At 46.7% G+C, this 11,648-nt stretch overlaps 1 protein-coding gene across 1 annotated transcript; it reads left to right on the top strand.

Annotated features, from left to right (window-relative positions):
* The first annotated feature begins 88 nt into the window (after positions 1-88).
* DESI1 (desumoylating isopeptidase 1) lies at positions 89-9,807 on the top strand. The gene is made up of 6 exons (XM_032189636.1): positions 89-200; positions 5,380-5,401; positions 6,255-6,324; positions 6,784-6,893; positions 7,718-7,840; positions 9,000-9,807. The coding sequence occupies exons 1-6, from the start codon at positions 110-112 to the stop codon at positions 9,091-9,093; spliced, it is 510 nt and encodes a 169-aa protein (XP_032045527.1). The 5' UTR covers positions 89-109; the 3' UTR covers positions 9,094-9,807.
* The last annotated feature ends 1,841 nt before the right edge of the window (positions 9,808-11,648 follow it).

Here is an 11,648-nt window from a genome sequence, read left to right as displayed (position 1 = left end):
GCGCCCCGCCGCCTGACGAGACCCCGCCGCCGCCGCCGCCGCCGGTTCGCGCCCGGCCCCCCCCCCCGGTCCCGGTCCCGGTCCCGGTCCCGGCCCCGGTCCCGGCCCCATGGCGGAGCCGGCGGCGCTGCACCCGGTGCAGCTCTACGTCTACGACCTGTCCAAGGGCATGGCCCGCCGCCTCAGCCCCGTCATGCTCGGTGAGGCTCCGGGACCGCGGGGGGGGGGGTGTGAGGCCGGCCCGGTCAGCGTGACGGGGCAGCGCGTAACGGTAACGGTAACGGGGACGGTAACGGGGCCTGGTGGGGAGAAACCGCTGCGATGTGGAGAGCGGGGGGCGCGGGGAGACCGCACAGCGGGACAGCTGGGGAGGGACTGGCAGGGGGAGCAGGGGCAGGGCACGGGGAATGGGGTTAAACTGGAGGAGAGTGGGTTTGGGGTAGGGGTGAGGAGGAAATCCTTCGTTATAAGGGCGGGGAGGCCCTGGCACGGGCTGCCCGGAGAGGCTGGGGGTGCCCCATCCCTGGGGGTGCTCGAGGCCAGGCTGGATGGGGCTTTGGGCAGCCTGGGCTGGGGGGAGGTGTCCCTGCCCATGGCACCAGTGATCTGTGAGGTCCCTCCCAGCCCAAACCAGTTTATGACCCTCGGATAACCCAGCCCTCTGTCACACAGGGGTGAGCTCCTCCTCACAGGGCTGGCTGCTGTGAGAGCATCACCGCACCATGCCTTTAGCCATGCTAATAGGATCCAGAGGCATTATGTATTATGTCCGTGCGGCGTTCAAGGATCAGCTTAGCCTGCCTGGTTCGAGATCAGGGCTCTCCGTTGTGGCTGAGTGATGAACCTGAACAGCAGAGCCACGCAGCGTTGTTCCTTCCTTCCAGGTGTTGTGGTGACTTAGTCATGCCCCTTGGGCACATCTTCACCTCTCTTGGCAAGTCTCTTCATTTTTCCCCAGGTGTTTTTGTTCTTGTTACTTTCTGTGAGTTTCCTGTAACTTTTCGGTGAATATTTCTGTTCTAAAGTATAAGCGACCAGACAGTGAAGTTCAGTTGGCTTTGATATCAGGCGTGGCGTGTTTAACATCTGTGTGCTGTTGCTCTACCTTCTCTGCAGGTACTGTCTGCTCTCCCTCATTCAGTCTGTTCAGACTACGTTTGTCTGTCCAGCTACGTGATCTAATAATAATAAATGCTAACCAGAAGGAAATGAGATCTCAGTTTGCACCTGATTCTGTGTAAGGAGGGTAACAGGGAGGATAACAGCACTGTGGGCTGAATTGTTCTGATTTGGAAGATGATACTGAGAGAAATCTTTAAGGAAGATTAAAATCCCATTGCATCGTGGGCTTGAAGAAAAACATCTTGCAGCTCTTTAAGTTCCCCTGTCCTGTAAGTGAGGTTGTTGCCCACGTGACTCGCAGAATGGGCAGGACCTTGGTTTGCTGCAGCAGCCCTGGCTCACTGCGGTCGAGTCGGCCGGCAGCGTGTGTCAGGTGGAACTCTTGAGCAGGGCGTTCAGCTGTAAGCACCTAGCAGCCCAGAAAGAGTTGGAGCAAAAGCTAACTGTCCAAAGAAAGTACCTTCTGCTTTGTTCCTTGCTCCTAGCCCCAGCACACGATGCTGCCTCACCTCCACGCTTTCCAAAAAACATCAAACTGCTCTGCTGTGAGACCCCAGCAGCTTTGCTCCAAAACACTTGCTCGGGATCTTGTGAAAATCAAGTATAATTACCTCCCCCAGTCTTCCCTGCTTGGTCTCTCCAGGCACCACAAGAAGGGAAATGAAGCACCCTCCTCCCTCTCTTAGTCTTTTCCTTCAGTTGAATACCCTGGATATCACGTAGGAGAAAGTGTTTGACTAATTAGGATAATTTTCCATTTTTAAAAGTTGCTCTTGATGAACAACAAGCTCTAAATGGGCTAAACATCTGTCTCCTTACACAATTCCTTCAAGTCTCAGCTCTTCTGCCCTTCAGCCTAATAGTTTGGATTAATATGCAAACTCTGTTTTCACTTGGTACTTAAAACGCACAGGAATAAACGACATCACGTGCGCCACGAGATTAACAAATCGACTCTGCCCGTAAGATAGACTGGCAAGCATCTAATCTGCCTTTTGCTTGGCCTTCCAGATAAACCTCAGCATGGAAGTAATCTGATTTGGTTGTTACTCTAAAATTATTCGGGTTTGTTTTCTTTCAAAATGCCCTCATGCTCGTGATGGCAGTCTCCTGAATCAGCACAACAAACAAATCCATTCTGTTCTCCTTGTTCCTGTAGCTAAGCTGAGGTTCCTGCGATTTTTTAACACGTTTGACTGTTGTGTTTTTCTCATATTTTTCTGGTACGTACTTGAGCAAGAAAGCTATTTGCGCTATGAACGTTATAAACAAAGATAATAGCCAACAGCCACAAAAAGCAGATGAAACTTGGCCTCATTCAGCAATTTAAATCTTTGAGAGACTGAAGTGCACAGATCTATGCATAATTGACATCCCTTCCTGAGTTCTGCTGAGTATCTTCAGGAAATATCCATATGAGCACCTCAGCAAGTAGAAAAGAAGGCTTAAGAGGTTGGGCATTGATCGGGTTTCCAAAGCTTAAGGAGCTGCCATCCTAGAATCTCACGGCTCTGACAGGGTGACTTCCATGCCCACGTTCTTCATCCGTGACAAACAGCAATCTGCCTTGCATCAGCTTGTAATGGCAGCAGCTGAAATTAAACTGAGTTACCCCACGTTTACTGCAGGCTGAGCTTCCTCACAGGTAATTACAGTGGGATAGCTGATACCTGGTAACTTGGCTATCTGCACTAATTGTTGTTTGATTAAGTGCCTTCAGCTAAATTTGCAATACCTTTTCCTCCTCAACAGGAAGGCCCACTGGAATATTTAAACTCCCTGTGTACCTCATTGTTGTTACCTTGTTTTACCTGGATGAACAGCAGATGCCCAACAAATACCATCCCATGTGGATGTTCCTGTTCTAGGATTATTTGGGGTGGCTCCCCGACAAGCCTGACCTTTTACTTATAAAGCTGGGCAGTGCTGCCAGCAGCAGCTTTATTGGAAGTGTCGCTGCCAGGCCTGGATGCAACTTGCCTTGGGCTGTGGGAACAGCAGTGCAGACCCTTGCTTGGCCGTACGGGCAGGGCTGGCATGTGTGTTGTACCTTCAGAGGCTGTGAGCAGTGTGTTTTGTGCCTGCTGCTGGACACTGTTTGGGAGGAGTTAAAAAGAAACAGTGGCTCGGTTCAGAGCAGCGCCTGGCAGCAGCTGGCCGCAGACAGCCCTGCCTTGTGGGGCTGTGCTAGCCCGGAGCTGCCCTGCTGTTGTTGCCTGTGGGTTTGGGGTGTAGCAGCCAGGGAGGAGCCCCCACCGGCAGGAGTACAGGGTAACGTGAAGTTCCTTTCCTGAATTCTCTGCTTTTTTTGCCTTCGTGCAATCAGGGAACCACGCGGGTGGAAAGGGATCCCTGGAGGTCCTGTTCAAGGTAGATCCGGTGAGAACAGATTCCTTGTGCTGCTTTTGCAACAGTTTCCTCCTGGAAAACGGTGATTTATTGTGAATAGAAACGTGCGTTAATTTATGAAGATAAAGAGAACGTGAACTGCGCAACGCCAAGGAGGTAGGCCAGCTGCTGCAGGCCGTGCCCTGTGCCCTCCCCAGCTGCTGGTGCTGATGGGCTGTGCTATCACCGCTTTTTGGCAGCTCCGGGATGCGGGGCGAGAGCTCCGATGGGCAAGGTGCGGGACAAGGGCCAGAGGATCCAGCTCGGTGGGGTGGGACGTGCTCAAGAGGCAGCAGATCCTGCTGAGATGTTGCGACACGCTGCTCCACTCCCCTCATCGCTGCTGCTATCTTTTGGCCTCCCTCCTGCTCCGTGCCCACGTTTCTGTGCAACAGGATGGCAGAGAATATGTTTGCTGCCTGGCTGCGGGCCACGGCAGTGACAGATCAGTCCACCTACAATAAAACTGTGTATGCTCACTTGGTTGGGGCACTGCAGGCATCAGACAGACTTCTCCTTGCCTCCACACGTGTGGGACCCTCATCTGAAGCAGGTTCCCATTTCTGTGCCTATTTTGTGTCAAACTGAAGTGAGGAAATTGCAGTGGTGGCTGTGCATTCCTTACCTGGGCACGTAGGCATCCCTTTCTGGGAAGGCCTGAGGGATTATCCTCCTGGGAGGATTGGCAAGGCGGTGGCTCTTAAGATAGCCAAGAAAAGTTTTATTGTCACAAGCATTTGAATAGAACTGTTTTTAATTATTATTTCTTTATTTTAAAAAGAGCAGAGCTCTGAAGCTTCACTGAGAGGAGAAAAATGGAAAGGAAGAGAACAATATCTGGACGCGATGGCCTAGAATTCAGGAATTGAGGTCTGCAGCAGGCTTTGGGAGGCCTGATGCCCATCTGATGCAAACAGATGGTGTCCAAACCAGAGCAAAGGCTGTTGGCCCGAAGGTAGCCCAGCAGCACTTCCTTAACAAATTCTTCCTGGCACAATGCCTCTCGTGTTCAGCTGGCTTTTTTTTTTTTTGTCATCTGTCTACGGTGCTCTTGGTCTAGTTCTAGGAAACCTGCAGGTGCTCAAATCACATTCTGGCACCTAAAAGCGAGGCTGTGACAACAGAAGTTCTCGGGAGAGGTGCTGCCTGGATGTAGAGGACAGCTGAGCGTGAGGTGGTGTGCTGAGGACACTTGAAAAAGATGCAGCAGGGAACTGGAAAAGAATTTCAGAAGGGGCTCTCTGTAAGACAACCATGCTATCAGTCTAGCTGTGCCTGAAGCATAGTGTTGCTGCTGCTGCGTTCTACAAAACACACAGTTTGATTTTATGACTTGTATAAATTACAACACTAATTCCCACACATTCATTTAGGCTCTTAGTTTGTAAGAGGCGGGGAAGCCAGGGAACAGCTGATTGTAGAGACCATCACCACAGATAGTTGGCTCAAGTCAGATCAGTCACTGGAAAAGGAAAGTGAGTGCTCCGTGCTGGCAGACCGCTTGTGATTGTGAAAGCAGTGCAAAACTCAACTGTTCTGGTCGTGACTGAGGACTCTGTAACTGTAGGATAAGGTTTCTTTCCTTTGTCTGTAGGCAAAAGCCCAAGGAAGGTAAGCACTGGCAGGGTAGGGTGGCATTGCCAGCTCTGCATGCAGGAGGAAAAATGTGAGGCACTGGTGTGGACAGAGTAGTTCAGGTGGGGAAAAAAGGCATGCTGCTTCTTTAGAACTGCCTCTGGGATGAAAGCTGCGTCTTTGGGGATGCTGTCGTGGTGAAATAACAGGCAAGGTTCCTTTGTGATTGACAGAAGGTAGGCTGAAATCTGGAGAATACATTGCTAATAATGATCTTCTTTTTTCTGCATACAGGGAAACAGCTGGAAGGCATCTGGTAAGTGACTGCATTTAACTTGCATAATGTGTTAACTCCTGTGGCGTAGGAAGTATTATCCATAGATCATATCTGCTGCAGGTCTTAAGAACACTTTAGCACGGAGAAGAGACCGAGGCACCTTCTGTTCCTGAATACAGACTGACAGTAAAATCACATACAGTCAGGATCTCATGGTTTTAGTCATTGTTTTGGTTTAGTGCTCTCTTGTACCCATTTTCCAGGGTTCAGGATGTTGTCCTTGTCTTCTAATTGCAGGACTAGACATGAGAGTAAAAGAGTAGGTGGGGAGAAGGTATTAGAGAATCTAGCCTCCTGGTATGTAAGAACCATGGCTACGTTCAGTTACAAATCATTTCCTAGTTTGCTGTAGGTCATGCTCAGAAAGTTTAAAAATAAATAACTAAATAAATAACCCACCTTCTGCGTCTCTCTCAAGCCCTCTCTAGTGATTGCCCAACCATATCCTCAGTGGGTTGCTATCAGTCAGATGCTTCTGCCAGCAGAGAGACAGAGCTAGCTCTGCGACTATCTCGGCAACTTCACCCTCAACCCGTTAGTGGAAGGAGGCTGCTGGAGATCTTGTGCTGCTGTGGAAGTCCCAATCTTCCTTTGTTCATGCTTAGGCACCTAGCTGAGCCCTTCTTCCCAACCTCCCACAGTGTTACGTTAGGGTTGATAACCATTTCCATTTGTTTTTTGTCCCAGCAGATACTGTTCCTAGTCACAGAAACGCATTGACTTTTTCCTTCAGCTGTTAACTTGGTGATGACCTTGACCACATATCTTTACTGGTGATTAATGTACTAGGTTAAATATTTCCTTTGTTTCACCTGTTTTTATTCTCTGGCAGGCACACCTCCATAATAGTCCATAAGGATGAGTTCTTCTTTGACAGTGGGGGAATCTCCAGCTGTGCACCTGTAAGTTAACCTTAGTTTTCTGAGGAGATAATTTTGTCATAGGCTTACAGATCAGATTTGCTTGTGTCCTTTAGAAAAGCAGCAAGTGAAGAGAACTCTGAATTCAGCCAGATGTGGCTGCTTGCCATGGTTGCTCTGGGCATCCGAGGAAAAGAACATGGAGGGAAGTTTAAAAAAAAAAAAAAAAACAAAACACGATGCTTTGACAGACCTTTCTGCCACTGGAGTGGTGAAACTGATGGGCAATTCTTCTAAAGCAGAATTTTTCTGTATTTTAGAGATTTTTGGCACATAACCTCTCATTCTCTGGGTGGAGAATGGGGAAGGCCAGTAGGGCTCCTTGCTTGATAAACTAAAAGTTCCTCCTCCTGTGCCTGGAGAAACCACAGCTCAATTCAGTGGACCCCAAAATAATTCAGTCTGTTGATTTTTAATATTTCTGGATGTTAATTGTTATAGGGAGGAACGCTGCTTGGCCCCCCAGACTTGGTTGTTGACCTGGGAAACACTGAAGTCACAGAAGAACTTTTTCTGGAATATTTGTCGTCTTTGGGGGAATCTATGTTCCGGTAAGTAGCAGCTTTTGCTATAAAATCTGTGCGCCAAAAAAAAAAAAAAAAATGCTTTTAGGGAAAGAGGGAGAAAGGTCTTATGAAACCCATCCCATTCACAGAACTTTGCCTAGTGTATTAGTTAGTACTCTCCAGATAAGAGACTGGAACTGATATGTACAACTAGGCAACCCTCTCGTGTGCCAGCCCTGAGCTAGGCTGGGAAGACATTCTACCAGGAAATCTTTCACGTTTGTTTTGTTGTTGGATTTTTGTGCTTGTTTTTGTTGTTGTTTTCAAAATGGAATAACACCTAAAATGCTTTAGAGGGGATCACCAGGGAAAACGAAGGCACTGTATGAAATATTTCAGTAAATAGTGCTTTGCCCCATGAGTTATGGGTGAAGCTTTGTAGTAAAGCTGCCAACTTTCAGGTAAGTAAAAGCAAGGTCTTGGTTGTTAAAGAGTCTTGTCAGCTTCTCAAGAGGATAGGAAATGGTGGCATTAGTGTTCTGGCTAAATTTCAATGTCAATAATTCCTGTGATTTTTTTTTCCTTACTCCTTCTGTGGTTTTACTCAAAGAAACCTGACCTCACTTATCCTTCAAAAAACATTGTATAGAGTCAGTGATGCAGAGAGATGTCGTTTTCCACCCTGATTCAATTGAATTTGAAGGTGAATTGATGTCTGTATTTTACGTACTTGACTTAGCACCCTTTGTTGGGAAGGGGAGAAAAGTGCTGATGTAAGGAGATGTTCCTCATTAGTGGTCTAAGTTTTTCTTGTTAGATTTATTGCTGGGTCTCGCTTTTCATGTTTCAATTCCTTTCCTGTGGCGCAGAAGTGAGTCTTATAACATCTTTGAACATAACTGCAACACCTTCAGTAATGAAGTGGCACAGTTCCTGACAGGAAGAAAAATCCCTTCCTACATCACTGACCTTCCATCTGAAGTTCTTGCCACGTGAGTATGCATTCTACTTCTCCCTGTAGTCTATTGCTTCATGCTAATGCTTAAACATTTGACAGAGGCAGCAGTACCAGTTTCTGCCGGCTCTGTGAGAACCAGCATGAGATTAAGGAGAGGATGCTATTTGCTTTCCTTTAATGCTTACAACACTGTCCGACAGGTGCTAACTGGCACTGGCATTACTCAGAAGGTGTGAAAGAAGGTCGTTCTTCTGTCTTTAACTTAAATTAGCTATTTTGTGAGGGCCTCTCTTTTGTGACCAGACACGTAAAGGGACTTTCTGGAAGTGATGCAAGTGTGTCTTTTCTTTGGTAGCTGTTTGGTTTTGTCTTTTTTTTTGTCTTGGGAAACCAGTATATCTCAAAGGTCACGTCTCATACTCAAAGCACCAGTGAAGAAGTCAGTTTTGCTTGTGAAGAGGCAGGGGAGATGTAATTTTAAAATTACTGCTGCAGCTTTAAAGCTAGAACTGAGTGGAAAAAGAATATGAAAGAGGAAATGAAGGCAGGTCAGCTTGACCTCTTCTGTTGTACTCTGAACTGGTGAGGATCCCAGCAGGGTGATTTAGCTCCATTGTTTAGGTCTTATTTCTCGTAGCAGTGGTATACCACGTCATCTGAGAGACACATCTTCTGCCTTGGGCTCTTATTTCCTCAGATCCCTCAGCCAGGCTGTAACAGAGTGAGTCACACCAAAAGACAAACTTGGTGCTACAGATTGCAACAGACGTGATTCTCTGTGTTGAATCATTGTCTTATAAGGGGACTAGGGGCTATTCTAGTCTTTAATATTGATGCGGTGCTTAATGAAGAACTGCAGTTGCATAACAGGGATTTCATTCGCATGCTTAAGTAGAATGAATTACTGAAAGCCAGTTTCAGACACACTAATACCACATTAGCGGCGTGGGTGTGTTAGGACTTGGAATTAACTTTGTATAAAATCTGCTTTAAGATCCTTAGCTATTGAACAGTAAATTCTGCATGATAAGTTAAATCTAGTTTGTTTGTAGTGAAAAGTGAAAGTCTCTTCATCAACTTTACTTCTGTTATGGTGATTTGATTCCAGTCTAGGAAGTGAGCCCATTTCTGTAGTAAATGGGAAAAATTGTTCAAGTAAGTTATTTGATATGTTTATTTCTTTGCCTTCTCAGACCTTTTGGACAAGCTTTAAGGCCCCTCCTGGACACCATCCAGATCCAGACACCTGGAGGAAATGCCTTCAGCAGACATAATGGACAGAGCTAACAGGAATGACCCATTGTGCCCAGCCTCACCATGCCTCTTCCTTTTTAAACACGAATCTACCAGATTTCTATTTTATAATTTCCCATCAGAATTAACTCTATGGAAATTACAGGACCAGTTTTAAAATTTCCTAGGGAGAGGGTTATCAGGGTGCATGTAAGACAATGCTACCAAAAAGATTGCCATAATTTCTAATAGTATTGTACTAATTTATAAAGGCTGTCCTGCCTGAGTTAGGCTGACACTTTCGAAGTAACTCCCGTGCTGGTAAGTGGGAATTCATTCCGTGAACATTCAAGCACCCGTTACACATTTTGGTGTAAAGGGGATGTCCTAGCCATCCCTGGCAGGCTCACATCTTTCTCTTGTCACTGCGTGTATTCTGGGGGTATTTACTGACGTCTGTAGCAAGAAGACAAAGGAAGTGTTTGTAGCCTAGGAAGTGAAGGTGTCCCTGTACTAGTCTTACACATATTTCATTAACGTTGTGTTATTTGCTCAGGGGACAAGCTCAACTCATCTGATCAGAGTATTTGCAATGGCACAGCTGAGTGGAAAGGGTGGCCTCGCTGTGCTAGTCAGCATCACTTTCAAAGCTGAAACTTTCAATGGGATCAGCTGTGTGTGGGTGGGAGGCTGCAACTGAAAATTACCAGGAGCCTCGTAAGGCGAGATCCAAGTGTTAAAGGAGAGAACCAGCTGAAAGAACAGAACCTCATGAGCAAATTTTAGGTGAAAGTAAGCTTCCTTTTCTCCAAGCAGGTTTGTCAGCAGATGGATAGAATCCTGTTAACTTTTACCTTTGCTCAGGAGCTATTTTTTCTCACTAAGCCAGAGTTACAGTACAGTGAGGCAGGAAAAACATGGCAGCTGCACAATAATGAGAGCGCTCTGCTTAAGTGAGAGAAATAAGTGCTAGGTCTCCCCAAATTTACAGAAAATAAGGAATAGTGAAGTTAAGCTTTTCTGTGGAATGGTTGAGTTGATTGGGATGCATGGAGAAGCAGTCCTATCCTTAGATGGATGTTAGATTGTATCAATACTACATCTTCTAATTTAAGGTTCTTACAGCTTTGCAATTATTTGCAGTGGGGAAAAAAAATCAGGGGAAGGAAAGATGAGGCACACTGATTTCTTTTCATGCATGTATATACACTGATTTGCTGAACAATTCTGTAGCAAGTATACTTCAGAAGGAACACGAGAAAGATACCGGGCAAACCCCCAAAACATTGCTGGTGTTTCATAAATGGGGATTGCACATCCCAGATGCCACTGAAGAAAGCATCTATGCAAAGTATAGCCCTTGGTTCCAGTGCTTTGTTGTGCAAACAATTGCTGCAAGCTCAGTCCTGCATCTCTCCGTATACCTAAAGGAGATGTCTTTCCTCTGCTGGGCTATCTTTCTCCCAGAGTAATACAGATTAATATGTTTCTCACGCTGTTATTTTTGTGGGGATGAAGTGGAAGAAACCCACAGTTCAGTTACTCTGTTGCCCTGCACCTTGTGGAGTCACTACACGAGTGGAAGTCGGGGACTGTCAGTCCCTTTGCAGTTGTGTGTAGCTGCTCTGAGTGCAGGTGGCCCTTGTAGCCCAGAATGTTTTTTTGTTGTCAGTGGTGAATTTTTCCTTCTGTCATTCTCTGCTCGTTCCATGAACTTCTTAAGTGTTCATTTGACAGACTGGACTAGGAGACAACTCCAGCAGTTAGTACAGATGCAAAAGCTTAATGCAAAAGTTTTCAGTCTTTCACCATCAAAACGTACTGTTTGCAGAAAGCATTCTGTAGTAAATTATTTACCATACAGCACCTCTTGGTGCTTCTGGAGAAGGAATTGGTAAGTGTTTGTTTTCTGGTAAGCCACAGCATAGTTTTCCTGTTGTCTGTGTAATCCCCTCCAGACTCTTTCCATGCCTATTTTGTGAAGAGTAACGGTCTCTGATCTGAGTACAGACATGACTATACCACAAAACACAACAGCACGTTAGAGATCTTGGCGCTTCCTCCGTCGAACAGGTATACAGAAGCTGATACAACGCAGCACAACATCTGGGTATGCTAGTTTGGTACCCACAAGGAGCACAGCTGTGGTTGTTTCTTTCGGCAAACTATCACTTCAGGTACAGCCATCTGCTGGTACAGCTGTCCAGAAGGCAAGCACAGGCACCACGGTCTCTAGTACCACGGTCTCTGCCCCATGCTTCATTGCATGACAAATGTGTCCGCTTCAGAGGTCCTGAGCCCGGTTTCTGCTTCAGGGCCTTTTCCTTTCCTGCCTCCTGGCAGGATGTAAGAGGTTCACCCCAGGCATTTTGCAATCAGCCTTTTCCCCTCCTGAGCAGCCCTGTTGCGGAGAGAATGCTGCTACTTGAGTATCAGTGGGTAAAATTTCACTCAGACACATTCTGGTTGCAGTAACTGTGGTAGTCTCAAAAGGAGCCCCAGAGGGTCTCCATGTCTCTGGACCTACTCTGTGTATTGTGGCGAAGGAACTACAGGAGGAGATCCTGTTTGTTTGATCTTACTGGGTAATGAGACCCTTGCACCCCGTA

Source organism: Aythya fuligula, chromosome 1 (assembly GCF_009819795.1).
Source record: "Aythya fuligula isolate bAytFul2 chromosome 1, bAytFul2.pri, whole genome shotgun sequence".
Lineage (NCBI taxonomy): Eukaryota > Metazoa > Chordata > Aves > Anseriformes > Anatidae > Aythya > Aythya fuligula.
This window is presented reverse-complemented; position numbering and strand designations above follow the sequence as displayed.

What these genes read in the sequence shown, in the direction of transcription:
- DESI1 (XM_032189636.1), top strand. Translation starts at nt 110, where the DNA reads ATGGCGGAGCCGGCGGCGCTGCACCCGGTGCAGCTCTACGTCTACGAC. An exon ending in CCTCAGCCCCGTCATGCTCG is followed by an intron (nt 201 to 5,379) that starts GTGAGGCTCCGG and finishes TTCTGCATACAG; the next exon opens with GGAAACAGCTGGAAGGCATC. An exon ending in GAATCTCCAGCTGTGCACCT is followed by an intron (nt 6,325 to 6,783) that starts GTAAGTTAACCT and finishes TAATTGTTATAG; the next exon opens with GGAGGAACGCTGCTTGGCCC.